General features: G+C 36.4%; 1 protein-coding gene across 6 annotated transcripts in view; it reads left to right on the top strand.

The window, feature by feature from the left end:
• The window catches only part of stim1a (stromal interaction molecule 1a), a 58,358-nt gene that overhangs the window by 18,342 nt on the left and 19,961 nt on the right, over positions 1 to 20,055 (top strand). For all 6 annotated transcript variants that reach the window (XM_077207794.1, XM_077207791.1, XM_077207793.1 and 3 more), the window contains 3 exons: positions 10,241 to 10,355; positions 13,947 to 14,058; positions 15,662 to 15,777. In XM_077207794.1, coding sequence (XP_077063909.1) covers positions 10,241 to 10,355; positions 13,947 to 14,058; positions 15,662 to 15,777 — 343 coding nt within the window. The remainder of the gene's footprint in view (positions 1 to 10,240; positions 10,356 to 13,946; positions 14,059 to 15,661; positions 15,778 to 20,055) is intronic.

The raw sequence follows: 20,055 nt of genomic DNA, 5'->3' as shown, positions 1-20,055 counted from the left end.
TTGCCGTAAAGCAGTTTGTGTTTCTCGATCGTTATCGCTTCTCACGAGATTTCCTATTTCCAACTTACCGGGACGTTAATCCTCATAAGTTGCAAGGTTAGTTTTTCGCCTAGGAACGTTGGAGGGAGCGGGGAAAGTCACCATTCTCACCAGAACGGGTTATTAAACCATCCAAAGGATTTCTAAAAGGTTTTATTAAGTTGAAATAGTTGCCGAATGCCCCTTTAACGCAGGTGCTGAGGGGATGCTAGATCATTGACAGGGGGAGCTGCACAATTATATAGCCTATATATTATGTACAAATACTATTAATACATGAGCAAAACTTGGCCACTCAATATTTAATATTCAATTATTTTATTCATCACAATTAAAGTTTTAATTTTACTAAATTGAACAAGCACAACATTCAGCATTCAATAAAATATTCTTAAAGGGACATTATGTAGTAATTTCTCTCATCTAGCGGTTAAATTGTATTTTACATTCAAACGAATTGTGTTCTCCAGCGCCTCGCTTTTTCAAATGCGTGTTGCATCCATGGTAGCTGTTATGTACCAAAAAGCTATGACAGGATGTCTTCTAATAGCACTTCGTCGAGTTTTCCTTCGGGTGAAAAGGTTTGTTATTTCAAACAAACTGCAACTTGACACAACGAACAAACGAATGTGACCGTATGAATTACTGACTGACTTGCCGGGGCAGTGAAGCGCCTCTCACTGCTCTGCTCCTCCGTTTCGGCTGCTTTCAGTTACGTGACGCTGGCTCTGAATGAAAAAGCGTTGTGGAAACGCGTTGGCCTAGTACTTTTTGACCCTCTCTGCTATTATAGTTTTTCAAGATGGCGGAACTACATGGAAGCATCCATGGACCTACCCGTCACATGTATATAAAGATAATAAATTCTTCGTTTACGAGGATAAGTCAGGTAATTGGCAGAGGTATTTGTACACCATTGAGGACATATTTATGAATACAAATATTGATTTTAGATAATAAAATACCTAAAAAAAATACACATTGTCCCTTTAAAGATTTATTATTATTAATGTTATTTCGACAAAATATGTGTGTGTGCAACAAGCAAGATGTGCATTTGTAAATCCTGTGACACGCTTGCATTAGGGATGTGACGGTGAGGATATTTTCCCACCGGTTAATCGACGTGTGATAACACCGGTAATACCGGTATCACCGGCGGGGGCTTTTAAATCACTAATTTAAAGGCAAACGTATAATGCGCGTTTGCACAGGCATGAATAATTGGTGGTCGTGCGGAGCAACACTGTTTTGTTATTGTGCGCTGTATTGGTGCTAATTTGAAAACTAAACAATTTTTTTTTACATCGCTTATAAAAAGCTGGTGCAGCAGTGTGCACTTCACTTTTAAATTAGTGTCAATTCATCCTTCGCATGGAGTTTGATGCAATCTGACAAATCAAAATCCACCATATGTTGTCCGACAAAGCGGTCAGGAGAGTTAGTATATTAATGTCGGTGGATTTGAACTTGGCTTTAACTGAGGCAATCTCTCACGTCACGACACATTAGAGCCACAAAACGGTAGGCCTATTTATTGTTTCATTTTCTTTGACTGACCCAATTTGAAAGTTGAGACTTTTTTTCATATTAAATATTACCTGCTCGGTCCTGTCTGTCAGCGCGTTGTCAGTGTCCTTGTAGGCTACGTGAGTTGCACGTATAAAATGAAGTCAACGAACAAACATGATCCATCAGGAAACGCCATAGATCGCTGAATTTCACTGCACTTCATGAAGAGTTTTTCTTTTGCGTGAAGAAGCTGCTCTCCGGAGATGTGTTAAAAGATAGCGGAGTGCATTCATGATTATTAGGCTACCGGTATAATAATCATCCTGGCTCCGTGTCTGAGTGAGTAATTTACTCTTACCTTTGTTCCTTTATTAACATTTGTGACACTTTAAGACCAGCCGCTGCTGAGTGAGACGCGATCTGACACGCGTCCCATTTTCTCACAAATCTCTACGTTAATTTAAGACTTAAAATTAAAAAATCATTTAATACTGATCTTATGAGGACACTCGACAAAACGGACATTTTGGCATAATTTGTGTGTTATGGTTTGTTCAAGCCCAAAAGAGAACTCTATACTGACGCGCGTCTTTTCTGTGTGTGTGTGTAATAGGCGTGGTCTCTTTAGTGTTTCCGCACTTTAAAGCATTCATATTAATAAGAGCGTGATCATACAGCGCTAGTCAACGGGTCACATAAAAAAACGGATACTGCGTAATTGCGTTAAATATTATAACGCTTAAAAAAAAGTTTTTGTTTTTTCACTGCGGTGTGCAGTGGGCAAGTGATAAAACCGGTGTTGGGACTGAACACCATGTAACACCGGTAACACCGACTACCGTAGCAAGCCTAGCGTGCATTGATTTTAATTAAAAAATTCACAAATTTCAAGCTTTCTATAGATATATTTCTCATGTCTGTGAGGCATACGCTGAGTTTCGATTAATTTATGATGAGACACGCTCCAGTTCACGTGCAATGCAAGTGATCGCGCCGGATCCTCCATGTCATGATTATATTGTCTGCTATATTTGCTTATTTATTAAATCCAGGCAATTGGTTGATGGAAAAAATTATTAAAACATTTTTAAACAAAACAAAATTCTTTTTTAAGAAAGGCTTTCTTCAAAACAAAACTTAATGAAGTGGTCAAAATCATGTCTGACCCACTTCATGTCTCCTGATATACAGTATTTCACATCCTATCTTACTCATGCCGTTCACTTTTCATAATCAACATAGATGGAAAAAAAATATTATAATATTTTAACAAATATGAAACTAATTGCGCTTATTTAATGGCTACAACACGTATAGTAGGCCTACAGACTCTCTATTTGTGCAAATTGCCACACATTCATTTAATTCTGAATTTTGCACACACGGATCTGCAACACGGATAATTGTGCGTGTATTTATTAATCATTATGATACTAAAATCATAATAAAGTAGGCTATACTGTGTACATAAATTCAATCGAGCTCAGAATAAGAACGCAACTCGTTTAATTACACACATTAAGCATTACACACATTTACTAAAGCATTCACACTTAACACATTAAGCATTTTCCTCCCATAGAAAACCATTATAAGAACACTTGGCTTAATGCAGATTGGAATGTCCCAACAGTTATGATGTCGAAATAACGAGATATGATGTCGAAATAACGATATATGATGTCGAAATAACGAGATATGATGTCGAAATAACGAGATATGATGTCGAAATAACGAGATATGATGTCGAAATAACGAGATATGATGTCGAAATAACGAGATATGATGTCGAAATAACGAGATATGATGTTGAAATAACGAGATATGATGTCGATAACAAAATTACAAACTTTGTTTTTGGAACGTCCCAACAGTTATGATGTCGAAATAACTAGATATGATGTCGAAATAACTAGATATGATGTCGAAATAACGACATATGATGTCGAAATAACGACATATGATGACGAAATAACGACATATGATGTCGAAATAACGAGATATGATGTCGAAATAACGAGATATGATGTCGAAATAACGAGATATGATGTCGAAATAACGAGATATGATGTTGAAATAACGAGATATGATGTCGATAACAAAATTACAAACTTTGTTTTTGGAACGTCCCAACAGTTATGATGTCGAAATAACTAGATATGATGTCGAAATAACGACATATGATGTCGAAATAACGACATATGATGTCGAAATAACGACATATGATGACGAAATAACGACATATGATGTCGAAATAACGACATATGTCGAAATAACGACATATGATGTCGAAATAACGACATATGATGTCGATAACAAAATTACAAACTTTGTTTTTGGAACGTCCCAACAGTTATGATGTCGAAATAACGAGATATGATGTCGAAATAACGACATATGATGTCGAAATAACGACATATGATGTCGAAATAACGACATATGATGTCGAAATAATGATTTAATATCTTGAAATTTTCTCCACCATGTGGTTCAGGGCTTCCCTAGAATACAGCCTGAATATAATTGCTTCCAGAAATTATTTTTGGGGATGCTATCGGGGTGCTTTGGTCTTTCTTGGGGGTGCTGAAGCTCCTGCTAGCCCCTCCCTAGCGCCGCCCATAATCTCTGAGATTAATCACAAAATTACAAACTTTGTTTTAAAGCATACAAATATATATAATAGCTATATAAAATATAAAACCTATATATATGAAGAAACTGATTTTTGTATTAGGGAATTAAATACCCCATGATGTATTGCGTAATGTAAAGGAGAGTACTATATTCCACGCTCATTCACTGCGTCATCAAGCTATGCCTTTGTTATTGTTTATAATAAATAATATCTAGTGGCTAAACTTACATACTGTGCCTTTTATTAGACAAAACATTAAACGGTTAATAATAATATTTGCCGGTTAACAAGGTTTGTTATATTAGTCTTTGTGGTGACTGCAGCTTCTTTGGGATTATGGGTATTGTAGTTCTTCACTTGGAATTTGGCATTTTAACAGTTTAAAAAATAAATAAAAAGACATTGAAATCCTATTGACATGTTTTATTGGTTAAAAATAATTGTATGTATACAGAATGTATATGTATTTTTAGAGTGAACAGTCATAGCCTCAAAACTCACAGTTTCACTAAACCCTAACAATTTCTCTGGAACGACACTGTTTCCCAATCAAACTATGACGAAACAAACAAAGGCGAAGAGAAATGCAATCAATGAGGAAGAAAGTAAAGCACAATGTCAACAAGGCACGAAGGCAGTGTTTGGGGTGGTCCTTATATCAGGGTCAGGTGCTTAGCAGGACCAATCACAATTCAGCATATTAGCAGAGGTAACGCTTATCTGGAGCAACACAGAGAGATCATAAACGCACAAGGAAGTTGTATAAACACGAAATATCTCATGGTCTTAACACAAGAGTATCATGCTCAAGTCAACTGCATCCTTCCTTCCTCCTCTAAGGATGTCTGTAAATAATAAGATTTGGCTAATTCATCCTGTCTAATGCTCTTTCCAATGATCTTGGCTTGTTAAAGCATTAGTACACGATGGGTTTTATCAGCCTTTGTGACATTTACATTTACATTTTACATTTATTCATTTAGCTGACGCTTTTATCCAAAGCGACTTACAATTGCTATACAGGTCCTTCTCAAAAAATTAGCATATTGTGATAAAGTTCATTATTTTCCATAATGTAATGATAAAAATTAAACTTTCATATATTTTAGATTCATTGCACACCAACTGAAATATTTCAGGTCTTTTATTGTTTTAATACTGATGATTTTGGCATACAGCTCATGAAAACCCAAAATTCCTATCTCAAAAAATTAGCATATCATGAAAAGGGTCTCTAAACGAGCTATTAACCTAATCATCTGAATCAACTAATTAACTCTAAACACCTGCAAAAGATTCCTGAGGCTTTTAAAAACTTCCAGCCTGTTTCATTACTCAAAACCGCAATCATGGTTAAGACTGCCGACCTGACTGCTGTACAGAAGGCCATCATTGACACCCTCAAGCAAGAGGGTAAGACACAGAAAGAAATTGCGGCGTGGCATGGAGGCAATCAGCCTGTGGCACTGCTGAGGTGTTATGGAGGCCCAGGATGCTTCGATAGCGGCCTTAAGCTCATCCAGAGTGTTGGGTCTTGCGTCTCTCAACTTTCTCTTCACAATATCCCACAGATTCTCTATGGGGTTCAGGTCAGGAGAGTTGGCAGGCCAATTGAGCACAGTAATACCATGGTCAGTAAACCATTTACCAGTGGTTTTGGCACTGTGAGCAGGTGCCAGGTTGTGCTGAAAAATGAAATCCTCATCTCCATAAAGCTTTTCAGCAGATGGAAGCATGAAGTGCTACAAAATCTCCTGATAGCTAGCTGCATTGACCCTGCCCTTGATAAAACACAGTGGACCAACACCAGCAGCTGACATGGCACCCCAGACCATCACTGACTGTGGGTACTCCAGTGCTGCTTATCTGTAGCCCAGGTCAGGCGCTTCTGCCGCTGTTTCTGGTTCAAAAGTGGCTTGACCTGGGGAATGCGGCACCTGTAGCCCATTTCCTGCACGCCTGTGCACAGTTGCTCTGGATGTTTCTACTCCAGACTCAGTCCACTGCTTCCGCAGGTCCCCCAAGGTCTGGAATTGGTCCTTCTCCACAATGTTCCTCAGGGTCCGGTCACCTCTTCTCGTTGTGTAGCGTTTTTTGCCACACTTTTTCCTTCCCACAGACTTCCCACTGAGGTGCCTTGATACAGCACTCTGGGAACAGCCTATTTGTTCAGAAATTTCTTTCTGTGTCTTACCCTCTTGCTTGAGGGTGTCAATGATGGCCTTCTGTACAGCAGTCAGGTCGGCAGTCTTAACCATGATTGCGGTTTTGAGTAATGAAACAGGCTGGGAGTTTTTAAAAGCCTCAGGAATCTTTTACAGGTGTTTAGAGTTAACTAGTTGATTCAGCTGATTAGGTTAATAGCTTGTTTAGAGACCCTTTTCATGATATGGTAATTTTTTGAGATAGGAATTTTGGGTTTTCATGAGCTATATGCCAAAATCATCAGTATTAAAACAATAAAAGACCTGAAATATTTCAGTTGGTGTGCAATGAATCTAAAATATATGAAAGTTTAATTTTTATCATTACATTATGGAAAATAATGAACTTTATCACAATATGCTAATTTTTTGAGAAGGACCTGTATATGTCAGAGGTCGCACGCCTCTGGAGCAACTAGGGGTTAAGTGTCTTGCTCAGGGACACAATGGTGTCTCACAGTGGATTCGAACCCGGGTCTCTCACACCAAAAGCATGTGTCTTATCCACTGCGCCATCACCACCCCTATATGATTTATGGATAATCAAGTGAACCTAAATTGCTTCAGTCCAGTAAATGTTAGATGACATAGTCATGGTTGGTGTTATCTTGCTATTTGGGTGGCAAGATCCAGGAAACCAGAGCCTCTCACTATGCTATTCTGAATCAGGTGATCTGCAGAGGCCATAACCGCTATTGTAGACCCATGTGTAGGTGTCTGGAAGAAATAATGCTCATAGGATCAGCCTAACCTGTTACTAAATAAAACCACTGATTATAAGCGATTAAAAAGAGAAGAATTTCTAGTCAAAATCTACACTTGTGCATGTAATCTGAACAAGCTTAGAAAATCGTCATGTTTATGTCCCTCATCTTAAAGAACTTTGCCCTACTGGTTCTGAGGTAATGCAGTTGTAAGCATTCTACCGCCTATGGATATGACGTGCAGATTAGTCTTATGACTGTACATAATTGTGCAAAATGTTCTTTTATCATTACTCACATCTCAGATGTCATTGAATCCATTCCCAGGAGGCTTTCACTAACAAATAAATGTGAAACAGTGGTTTCACAACTATTTAGGAGAAATAATAAGTCAGGATGTTTATGATACTAGTCCAAGAACTAAATTATCGATTAGTTTATCTAGATGTTTTCATATAATAGTTTAGATGCATTTATTTAGCTTGCTATGTAATTTCTTTTGGAACATTTGCATCCTATTCACGTTATTTTTAACATAAAAATGGGTTCAGCCATTTTTAACTTATAGTTTTTCCATTATCAGCTGCTACTTTATTTTAGCTCTGCTGCTTGATGTTGCAAACCTGTAATTATTCAATCAATCCTTTATCATAATCGTAATCAAGCGGGTTTATAGTTTTACTGTTTACTTCCACTTGTAATTCTTCTAGTTATTTACCTAATGAATCAGAGACGTCTCGCACATTCTCAGCAAATAGCTTAAAATTCCATGTTGAAAAAACCCTATCAAAATATTTGTTTTATTTTAATTTCTTTTGAAGCGACATTGTCACAGCCATACACTTTTTAGTTGTCAAATTGCATTGCATCTAGTGATGTTTTTGTTCATCCTTCCATTAGCCAAAACTTGAAATTCGAAAATGAATTACGATTAATCGCACAGCCCTGTAAGTTATATTTCAAGATTAACATTTACTGGACTGAAGCAATTTAGGTTCACTTGATTATCCATAAATCATATATTTTTTAAAAGTTTTGTTAAAAAGTAATGCCAAATATGATACAACGAACTTTTGAGAAGCATTTATTTGTACATCTCGTAATCATTATTGTGTTGCATTGCATTTTGTTTTGCCCCCATCACACACACACACAATTAAAACTTCATGGCTTTGTTAAACTCCGCATTTAAATGTCTTAATGATATTTATATGCATTTTATGTAATTATTCTTCTATGCTGTTTTAAAAAGCACATTGATTTACAAGTTATAAGAATTTAATCTTACTTTTTGGCCATATAAATAACAAAATCTGCACCAAATTGAATATTTTTCTTTTACTCCATATTTTCCTATCATACTATATGAGCTGTAAAAAAGCCTGATTTATCAAATATGATACAAACATAAAATACGTATGTACTTTTTAAAAAAAAGCTTAAATATTTTGTCTAAATGTTAAATTAACTGTACCATCTGAAATTAGATTGCTTCGTATATTAGACTTTACAGGGTGAAGTTTGTCAGGTACCTATTTTTTATATTTTTTATTCTGTTTCACCCACATTACGTTAGCTTAGCCACTACAAATTTGATTTACCGCACCAGTTAATGTAGAGCAACATTAGCTAGCTCAAAACCCCAAAGAAATTCCTAACAGAACAGGCCTGTTCATTCTCTCAGCAGTATTGTGTTTTGAGCAATAAACTCAGACATTTGCCTTTTGTACCATCTTTCTTTTATGAATGATGTCCAACATCTTTGATGCTGCTTGTGAACCGGTGGCCCTTTGCCCAAGGCAAGCCAGTCCCCGTGTTCGTTGGGTGTCGGTTTGGAAGCATACGCAGCGGAGCAGAGCCAGCCCCTTCCTGGCATCATTTCAGTCGAGCGATATGTTGTGTAGGCGTTCTGTCCTGCCGCATCCAACCTTCTCTAAGCAGCATCAAGGCAAATCTGAGGGAATGGCAATCATATTTGTAAAGATCCTGGTATTCTTGTGAGAGTCCAAAATTTCAAAACAACGATTTGATGGCATTTCAGAATTAAACCGTTAGATTAGGTTGCGCTACTTGCTGTGTTTGTTTCCTTTGAGTGGGTATGTCGAAGAATATCTTGGCCTGTGTCTGAAAACCATGACTCATTTTCATTTATAAAGGCTTGGGAAAGTGAAGCGTTTCAAGTGAAATTATGTATTTAATTATTGCTGCTGTGACATTTTGTCGCAATCGTTTGTACATGTCTTGATGTGTCAGTCGCAACAATGCTGTTAACAAATTTGATATAGAAAGCAGGTGTGATTGATCTCCGTCTAAATATGTAAACATTTATGATACATCTCTCTCAGTGGTTGCAGTTTAACCACAGTTTGAAGCTCTTTACCATCTTAAATATCCCTTGAACTGCTCTCTAACCTTCTGTTGCGTTATGTTGTGTAATCATTTTTGCCATCTGCTATGTCTGAGCAAATTGAGCCTTTGCTCCGCTAGATGTTCACAGCACTCAACGGCATTAATAAACCCAGAATATCTTAAAACATTACGTCTACCTTTGAGGTAGACGTGTGTATATATATATATATATATATATATATATATATATATATATATATATATATATATATATATATATATATATATATATATATATGAGATAGAGAGATGGATGGATGGATGACTGATAGACAGAATGACGAATGGATAGTTAGACACACACATTTGTGTATATATTTTTTTTGCATTTGTATAATTTTATTTTGTTATTTTGTATCATTTTCATTAACATTTTTGCATTTTATTTTTGTATTTATATTTTAACTTATACATTTTATTTTACACTTTATTTATTTTTTTATTATCATTTATTTTATTGCCATCAAGATACCATCACTGTACCATGGTACCACTATAGTAATTTAAGGGCTACGATAAATGTCTGCTTGAGTTTGTGCAGACCGTGTAATAAGAGTACAAGAAATTGCGAAGAGCTCCTGTACAACTTCATAATAGAGAGAAAAATTATGTCTGCTTTATCAGCTAGTGGAGAATATAGAGATTGCATTTGAAAATCTTCATTTTCTCCTGAATTCTCTGGGATCCTTGAGCTGCTAATTGGAATAGATGTCTTTTTGTTCCCTGTTATCTGACAGTTCTTAAGAGAGGACCTCAACTACCATGACCCCAAAGCCAAGCACAACAGTTTCCACGGTGACGACCAGCTCATCAGCGTGGAGGACCTGTGGAACGCCTGGAAGAGTTCAGAAGGTGAGCGCGACAGTTTCATAATGAGCCATTAGCGCAAAAAGCCGTGAGTCATGGTTTTCTCAGATGCACAGTGCTTATGTTGTACCTTTTAATGAAAAACGGCTCATCAGTTGACCTTTGCTAATGCTCACATTCTTACAAGGATTTTGCTGACTTTAAGATCAGGGACAGATTTTTTTTTGTGTCTAGTTTTTTGGCTGACTGCACAATGAATCTGAAACTAATCAGCTTGGCGAAATAATGCATTAAAAAAATGGGTTAAATATTTCAAATCTATCCCAAATTCACGATGATACCGCACACTTTTACCTGGGCATTTTTGGACATAGTAAGAATACATTTTTATTTTAAGTTACCTCAGTACCATGATAATATGAAGGTAAATGAATATAGAAGATTAATATATTTTTGAAAATAATATTATGATTATTTTTTTTTTCACAGTTATTTTCCAGTTAATAAATAATAATAATGGATCAGTCAAGCAATTAAAGGAACATGGTATAATCATACTAGTACATTGTACTTTTTGTTGGGCATGTTGTTAAGTGGTATCTTAAATGGGCCTCTTAACAGCGGGAGTGTCAACACTTAGGGAGACAATTTCACGGTTTTCAACACCTCCTCTAAATCCAGATAAAGTCCAGATCCGCTCCACAACACTTCAGAATGTACAGCTGTGAATGAGATCTTGGTAAAATGAATGCCATGTTCAGAAGGGAATATCAGCATACACTGCTGACTGCAATGTATATACTTCTGCACGGTGTATAATGCAGCGATTCTGATGGATTATGGGCCAAAATGTGTTTCAGGTTTGTTTCTGAACAAACAATGCTGTATGCAATCAATAAGTAACAATATATTAGTGTAAAGTCTGGACAGCACAATAAATTAGTTCAAGTTCAATTTTATTTATATAGCACATTTACAACAGCCACTAGGCTGACCAAAGTCCTTTACAGAACAACAAGATTAAGAAAAACATGCATAACAAATAAAACAAAAAAAATAAAAGCAACATGACTAAGAGTAACCATAAAACAGGAGAAGCAAAACTGTATCAGACTCAAATATAAATTAGTAAAACCAACTGAGAAAAATAATCAATATACTGAAGAAAACAGGTAGGTTTTAGCCTGTCAAGTTTCAAAATGAAGGGTAAAAAGCTTCCCAATTTTTTTGTTGATAAGGTCAGCAGCTGATACCAACAGTTTGTATCAGCTGTCATCCTCAAATCATTAACACAAGTATGCAAGGTAAAAGAAAATATACTAGTTATTCAACAACTAGCCTAGTCAGTTTATCGATTTCATCTTTGTCAACACTGGAAGCGAGTGGCATATTGTGATGTTTCCTCCCATTGTAATCAATGATGCATTGATAATTTAGTGCAATAAAATATTATTTATACTACCATTCAAAAGTTTGGGGTCAGAGATAAAAAAATAAAAATAAAATAAAAACACTCTTATTCAGCAATGATACATTGAATTTATCAAAAGTGACAAGAAAGCCATTTAATAATGTTACAAAAGATTATTTTGTTTGAAATGTATTTGAAATGCTGTTCTTTCTATATATTAAAGCTGTTAGTTGTACTATTTAATTATAAAACATTTTTCTTTTAAATGGGTTGCGTAAACAACTAGTTTAACAGAAATGAATGAAGTTAAAGTCAGACTTATTACTTGCACTTCATTCATCTGAAAATGAACGGTCAGGTCAAGCACATTGCATCATGCATATGCTTTGGGTGTGCACTACACAAGCATTATAATCTTGGATCTGACCATAATGGTCTGTCTTGGGTTTTCTCCTCCTTATTTTCTCTCTTTTATTTTGCTCTTTGGTCTGTTTTATTCTGCATTGCAGCTCTTCCTCAAAGCACAGCTGAAGAGCCAAGGTTATGAAAGCTGATCTGTACCAGCCAAGCCCCCCCTCCCCGCCACACACACACACACACACACACACACACACACACACACTCTCTCTCTCACACTGAACACCATTTTGTGCCAGGGTCAGGCGAGAGATATACCCTTACAGCGTTTTCTTTGAGAGTTGGCAGCATCTGCTTTTTTCAAAGGTGGTGTGACAGTAAATATCTGTTATTTATGCCAGTGTAATATTTATACTCCAGTAAAATCTGACATCTATATTGGATTGTTATCATGTTAGCTGTCACTCTGCTTAATATGCTTTATTTTTGGTGGGATGGGGGTTCATTCAAATATCAATGGCGACGAGACACATTTTAGTAATCGTTTTAGATTTCATTCATCATGGGCCGTTTTGATCGCTTGGTGTGTCATTCTCAATGACCACTGATTAATTGCAATGATCCAGTATCTGTTGTTTGTGCAGTACTCATCATCAATGTGTTACAACTGGACACATAGTCGATGCTTGCAATGTTTAAGACTGTTTTGTAAATATTTTTTTTTAATATTTACTTGAAGTATCTCCTGAGATTTTAGGTTAATATTTCAATAATTTAACAACACGCTTGCTTGTTCACAGTTCTCTGATATTACTTAATAGTCATGCACCTTGCAGGTAAACAAATAAAATATTTAATCTTTTTAGTAAGAGTTTTGCCAACTCCCTGCATTTGCCTCATGAAAACCAGTTTGAGAAACCTTGTTGTAAGTAGGGATGTGCCAATCACATTCACTTTCAGCTGATTGCAATGAACAAATCAAACAGAAGTAATTGAAATAGCTCAACACAACAAATGTTTCAATTGGTTTTCCCAAATTCAACTGAAAATTCAACTTTTAATGACTTCTGAAGAGAGTCCCTCACAACAGCACAACTCTGTGCAAAACAGGTGTTGTCAAGCACACCTGATGCAACCAAGGGCTTCATTAGTTCCACCAGGTGTGCTAGAGCTACCCTGAAATATCTGAACTGGCCATGGGTTTGTTGTCACGTTTGACTGCATGTTAGAAAAATGGTTAAGTCAAACCTGTATTTTATATGTACAATGAATGGGCAGAATAATTGCACCAAAAAGAAAGTTTTATTATGCCAGTTTGTCAGTCAAGGCCGAAGCAAGACGCAACTCCCCATCTCAGATAGACTGACGGCAGATAAAAATAAACAGGAACTAAACTACTTTTGAGTGATTCGTTACAAACGTGTGAATCAAATGTACTAAACATGGAGGCCCGAATGTACGTGGGACACTAGAACAGACCTTTTCTGGCATTCTTTAAATGGCAGTTCGCCAATCCACTAAAAGCTGCATTCCGTCAAAAAAAAAAAAAAAATCACAGTGTGCTTTAGATCATTTATCAGAGATCAAGACCAATGCATTCACCATGAAAGAGTCATCAGAATCAAATACTGAAACGTTTAGTCACACTGCTCTATTCCCAGCAGCAGACCTCTGATGTGACTTTTTGTTTTTTAAAAACAGTCACGATTATTACTAAATTAAAAACTCCATTAGTATACACATTTAAGTCAAAACCACCCACTTTTGGTCACTCATTGTGTTTATATAGTGTTTATTAGCTTGTTTTGAAACATATTCTGATTCATGATGATGTTTATGAGGTTGGCTTTTGTGTTTCTGTTCCCCAGTGTACAACTGGACGGTGGATCAGGTTGTGGACTGGATTATCAGCTACGTCGAGTTGCCACAATACGTGGAAGCCTTCCGGAAGATGAATTTCAATGGTACCGCAATGCCTCGGTGAGTAAGTACACACACACACACGCGCTGCTGTTCAAAAGTTTAGTAAGAATTTTGTTTTGTTTTTGACGTCTTTTACGTACATAAAGGCTGTACTTTGATCAAAACTACTGTAAATAAAAAAGTAGTAATGTGATAAATATTTTTAATTTATGATAACAATTTTCTATTTTCAAATTTAATTTATTTCTGTGGTCAAAACTGAATTTTCAGCATCATTACTCCAGTCTTCAGTGTCACATGGTCCTTCAGAAATCATTCTAATATGATGATTTGAGCCTCAAGAAACATTTCTAATGATCAGTTTAGAAAACGGTCTTCTGCTTAATATTTTATGAGACATTGGGTCTCATTCATGAAACATTCGTAAATATACGGGTAAATATGCGAGTGATTTGCGCGTAAAGAGACCTTCCCGAAAACTCTTCTCCTGATTCACAAATACTTTGTAAACGTCAGATGTGATCGTGAAATGTGTGTGTGTGTTAATGAATTCCAATCAGTCGTAAATGGGATGCGCGTGCACGTTCATTCTCAATTACCATAAATCCCGCCCATTAAATCCGACTGACAACTATATATGGGCATCATATTATGACATGAATGCGAATGAAAAAGAAGAATTTCTCAGATGCAGAAATTGAAGTTTTATTAACAGAAGTTCATTCAAAACGCCACATTTTATTTTCAAGCGTACATAGTGGCGTATCGGATCCTAAAAAAAAGGAAGCTTGGCAGCATATTACAGATGCAGTCAATGGAGTTTGATCTGTTAATCGAACATTCCCAGAAGTGAGAAGAAAATGGTTCGACATTAAGCTTGAGAGCTTGAGATAAACGAATTAGTTCACTTCGGAAAAATCGTATTAAAAGTGGAGAAGGACCACCATCGCAGATGCTATTACTGGCTATCATAATAAGAAAAACCGTATGTAATTACTATATATAATATTTTTTCAAAATGCGATGTAAATATGTACCCGATTAAGGTGAATTAAAATGCAGCCTTATTAATGAGCAAAACGTTCGGGTGTTAAGCGCATTATTTACGCGTGGCTGGGAGCAGGTGTAGATTTCTTGCGTACCAACTAACATTTGGAAAATACAAACATTTTAATGAATCCGAAAATTTATGCCAGAACCACTTTACACACGATTTATACAAATTCGTTCTGCTCGTGTTTCATGAATGAGACCCATTGCATCTAATTTTCTGTCATCTTTTGAGTTTTATTTCTTTAAAAAAACCTTACAGACATACTCTAAATGGTATATACTTGTACCATTTGCTAGCTTGTGTTAGTACATGCGAGACCGTGCTTCTAACATGCAGGTTAAATTAGTTTGGTCCGAGTGTGACAGGAAACACTTGACATTTGTCCTAACCAAGCATTTTTTCCACTTTTGGTGAGACAAGAATCACTTGACCCTCAAAACGTGACCACTGTGAGCATCATCCATGGATTAAGGACCTGTTTATGTCAAATGTTTTGCTCTGAAACTCATTTTTTCATTTTACTAGGTTGATGAAAACCTGGCCTCATGAGTGCTCGTCTGCTGCACTTTTTCTTTTATGTATTTATTTGTTTATTTTTCTTTCTAGATTGGCAATGAAGAATGTCACTCTGACACAAAGCGTCCTGAAGATTCTGGACCGGAGTCACGTTCAGAAACTACAGCTTAAAGCTCTGGATACGGTTCTGTTCGGAGCCCCAATGAGTGAGTGTGATTTCATGCCTAGAACAAATGTCATAAATCTAAAACATTGTACTTAAATCTGTCTAATATGGTGTTTAAATATTTTCTAGATCTGTTTTTAGAGATCTGTACCACCTTGTGCCTGCCTTGGTGGAGTTATGTTTCACAGATGTAATCTATCTTCTCTTTTAAACACATTCTTAGTGTGGTGTCTTTTGCATCAGATGATTGATAGTTCAACAATGCATATAAGCTCAGAATATCCTGCTTAACCTTTTGGTCTTCAGATGTCTTGTAGTTAACTATGAGTGGCTGTTGCTTTATATGTGAGAGGAGCAGTAAAAAAAAAAAAACTTGGTAAAGTTTAGATTTGCCATCTGGACTTTTCTGGAAACCTCTCTATCATCCAACATAGCATTGCCATGGAGGATGTATCACTGTTAAAAGCCTTTGTATGTGAGAAGGTAACTGCTGTACAATTCAAAAGTATTCTTAAAGACTCTTAAATGTTTTTGCAAACTCCCTTATGCTCACTAAGGCTGAATTTATTTGATAAGAAATAGATTAAAAACAGTAATATTGTGAACTTTTTATTACAATTATATTAGTCAAATAGAAGAACAGTTATTTGAATTGTATATTTTAAAATGTAATTTGTTCCTGTGATCAATTGTTGATCCTTCAGAAATCAATCTAATATCTGATTTGATGCTAAAGAAACACTTCTTATATCAATGTTGAAAAGCTGCATCATTTTTTTTTGGAAACCTCGAGGTCTGCAGTGTTAAAGATCAGAGTGCAAATAAAGTTATTGTCTCCCAAAAGAAAGAACCGATTCTGAACTGCCGAAACGAGTCATCAGTAATCCTACTGTTACTTCCTGCTCAAACCTATGTAGGTTTGTAATAAATTTGCATAATGCCAGCCTATAGTCTTCATTGGCTGCCTATGAACAGCGTCTAGTTTGACTTGCTTTCAAACACTGTACTTGTAGCTGAAGCCTGGAAGAGTTTAGTTCTTGTTGTCGACATGTCGAGAAGACACTGTTTTCTGTGCTGTGAATCCACTTTGTATGTACTTCAAATGAATGAGAACTCGGACTCAAACTGACACGTTAAAACCGACTCCGTCACTGTTCGTATCACAGGGTATCAAGCGCTGAGGAAGCTTCCAGAGCTGAAATTCAGATATTGTAATGGACATTTGTTTTCCGATGCGCATTGTAAGCAGTAGACCAATCACAACAGACTGGACCGTCTGACCAATCAGAGTAGACTCGGAAAGGAGGGGTTTAGAGAAACCGAATCCTCGAATCTTTGAGAATTTAGGTGATGTGCAATGTATATTTATGAGAAAATGAAAGTGTTTCTTGACCTTGGATGCATGTAAACCTATTGTAAGAGCATAATAGGGAAACCTGAAAGGTTCCTAATTTTGTCTATTACACATTTGAACGGTAGGATAGAGACCAATTTATTTTTATTAGTTTGGTCCAGCTGGTCCTAGTTTAAAAAGACCTCAAAACATTGCCAATTTTCTGTGATTATTAATTAATGCAATTTCTTCCATTTTATTCTTTTTACCGTGGTCTGTCTCCTCCTTTTTAAATGGTCTCTGAAACCAATTAGCCAATATCCACAGGTCTTGAGGCTCGTAGTCATCTGCTGCAGGCCGATGGGAGAGCTCCAGGGGTTGGACAAGGAGGGTGTAGACGTTACTCTGTATTCTAAGCACACGTCTTTGGTGCACTGAAACGGATGCAGCCAGTGTCTAACACTCCAATATGCTGGTGAACAGGTTCAGCAGGTTTAGAGATATTTGTAAAATGTGCAGGCTTTAAAGAGAATGAATATTTTTTTTAATTATTCATTGACTTCCTTTTGTTTCATCAATGCCTTTTGTATTTGCACAAATATATTTCCCCAGGAACACATTCTCAGACAATCTGTTGCAGTCCTGGCAGCGTTATCTGAAAAATTTGCCTTGACCTGGAAACTGGTTCAGTCTGTGATTCATCAACCTGTGTTGCATGCCTCAGCTCGTACTGTAACGCTGTGATTTGATTTACATCCCAGAATACACCGGGGCTGACATAACAGTGTGCTTCACATGCCTTTTGTTATGAGAGAGAACGGTCGTAGAAGTTGTTTTTGCACTAGAATGAGGGTGTTTGACATTATGGACGTGATATTGCGCTGCACTAAATGCCTCGTTCAGAATGCTGTTCCAAATCTGTCCAAAGAGCTTGTTTGTATTAGCCTTGTGACATGGCTTTCCTTCTTTTATTGGCATTGTTTATATTTATTATGAATTGGACGAAAAAAGCTGGGTCGACCTGTCAGAGATGTTGTGAACTGTGCGGTGTTCTGTTTGTATGTTATGTAAATGTTTTTTTCTTTTTATAGAAAAAAGCTTGCCCTTTTGAACTTTTAGTTTGTTGTAGACTATGCAGGCTATGCAGACTATGCAGACTTCTATTTTGTTGTAGACTATGCAGACTTCTAGTTTGTTGTATACAATGCAGACTATACTCAAAAGTTTAAAATTGGTTGCATCCCTAGCAAAAATGTCTCAGGAATGTTTAAAAGAAATGTGCAGTTTGAAGTTTTTTTTTTTTTCTCATTATTTTTTTTACTGTTGGTTTATGTACACTATCAATCAGTTTTTTATTTTATTTTTTTCAGCAAGAATTCATTAAATTGATCATAAGTAACAGTAAAGTATCATGTGACTGAAGACTGGAGTAATGGTGCTGAAAATTCAGCTTTGTCATCACAGGAATAAATTACATTTTAAAATATATTAAAACAGAAAATGGTTATTAGTTATTATAAATAGTAAACATTTTAATTGTCAAATAAATCCAGCCTTGATGAACATAAGAGATTTCTTTTAAAAAACACGACTTTTGAATTGTAGTGCGTTTTCATTAATGAGTTTTTTTAAATGCATAAATTAAATTGATGAAATTAAAACACCAAGGTTTTATTTTATTTTATTAATTTAATTAATCTATTTAAGACGTCTGTCTCTCTATTTGTCCGAGGATGGAAAACTTCAAGTTTTCGGTGTAAGAGCCTGCACTAAAAACTAAAATGCTACAAAATGACTTTACACTAGGGCTGAACGATTATGGAAAATAATCTAATTGCGATTTTTTTTTAACAAATATTGCGATTGCGATTTAATAATAATAATTTAATAATAATGATTTAATTTACTTTAAATTCTTTACCATCTGTATTAGTCGACAAGGACAAACAATAAATCATTGTACAGTAGGGATGGGAATCTTTAGGCAGCTCATGATCCGATCTAATTTTTTTCTTATTAATTAATCTTAATAACACTTAATATATGTATTTAATTACATGTGTAAATACATACTTTAAAAAAAATATATATACAGGTCCTTCTCAAAAAATTAGCATATTGTGATAAAGTTCATTATTTTCCATAATGTAATGATAAAAATTAAACTTTCATATATTTTAATTCATTGCACACCAACTGAAATATTTCAGGTCTTTTATTGTTTTAATACTGATGATTTTGGCATACAGCTCATGAAAACCCAAATTTCCTGTCTCAAAAAATTAGCATTTCATGAAAAGGGTCTCTAAACGAGCTATTAACCCAATCATCTGAATCAACTAATTAACTCTAAACACCTGCAAAAGATTCCTGAGGCTTTTAAAAACTCCCAGCCTGTTTCATTACTCAAAACCGCAATCATGGGTAAGACTGCCGACCTGACTGCTGTCCAGAAGGCCATCATTGACACCCTCAAGCAAGAGGGTAAGACACAGAAAGAAATTTCTGAACAAATAGGCTGTTCCCAGAGTGCTGTATCAAGGCACCTCAGTGGGAAGTCTGTGGGAAGGAAAAAGTGTGGCAAAAAACGCTGCACAAGGAGAAGAGGTGACCGGACCCTGAGGAAGATTGTGGAGAAGGACCGATTCCAGACCTTGGGGGACCTGCGGAAGCAGTGGACTGAGTCTGGAGTAGAAACATCCAGAGCCACCGTGCACAGGCGTGTGCAGGAAATGGGCTACAGGTGCCGCATTCCCCAGGTCAAGCCACTTTTGAACCAGAAACAGCGGCAGAAGCGCCTGACCTGGGCTACAGAGAAACAGCACTGGACTGTTGCTCAGTTTTGCATGTCATTCGGAAATCAAGGTGCCAGAGTCTGGAGGAAGACTGGGGAGAAGGAAATGCCAAAATGCCTGAAGTCCAGTGTCAAGTACCCACAGTCAGTGATGGTCTGGGGTGCCATGTCAGCTGCTGGTGTTGGTCCAC

This window comes from Siphateles boraxobius, unplaced genomic scaffold, assembly GCF_051911475.1.
Source record: "Siphateles boraxobius isolate OS27281-9 unplaced genomic scaffold, OSU_SipBor_1 6, whole genome shotgun sequence".
NCBI classification, from domain to species: domain Eukaryota; kingdom Metazoa; phylum Chordata; class Actinopteri; order Cypriniformes; family Leuciscidae; genus Siphateles; species Siphateles boraxobius.
This window is presented reverse-complemented; position numbering and strand designations above follow the sequence as displayed.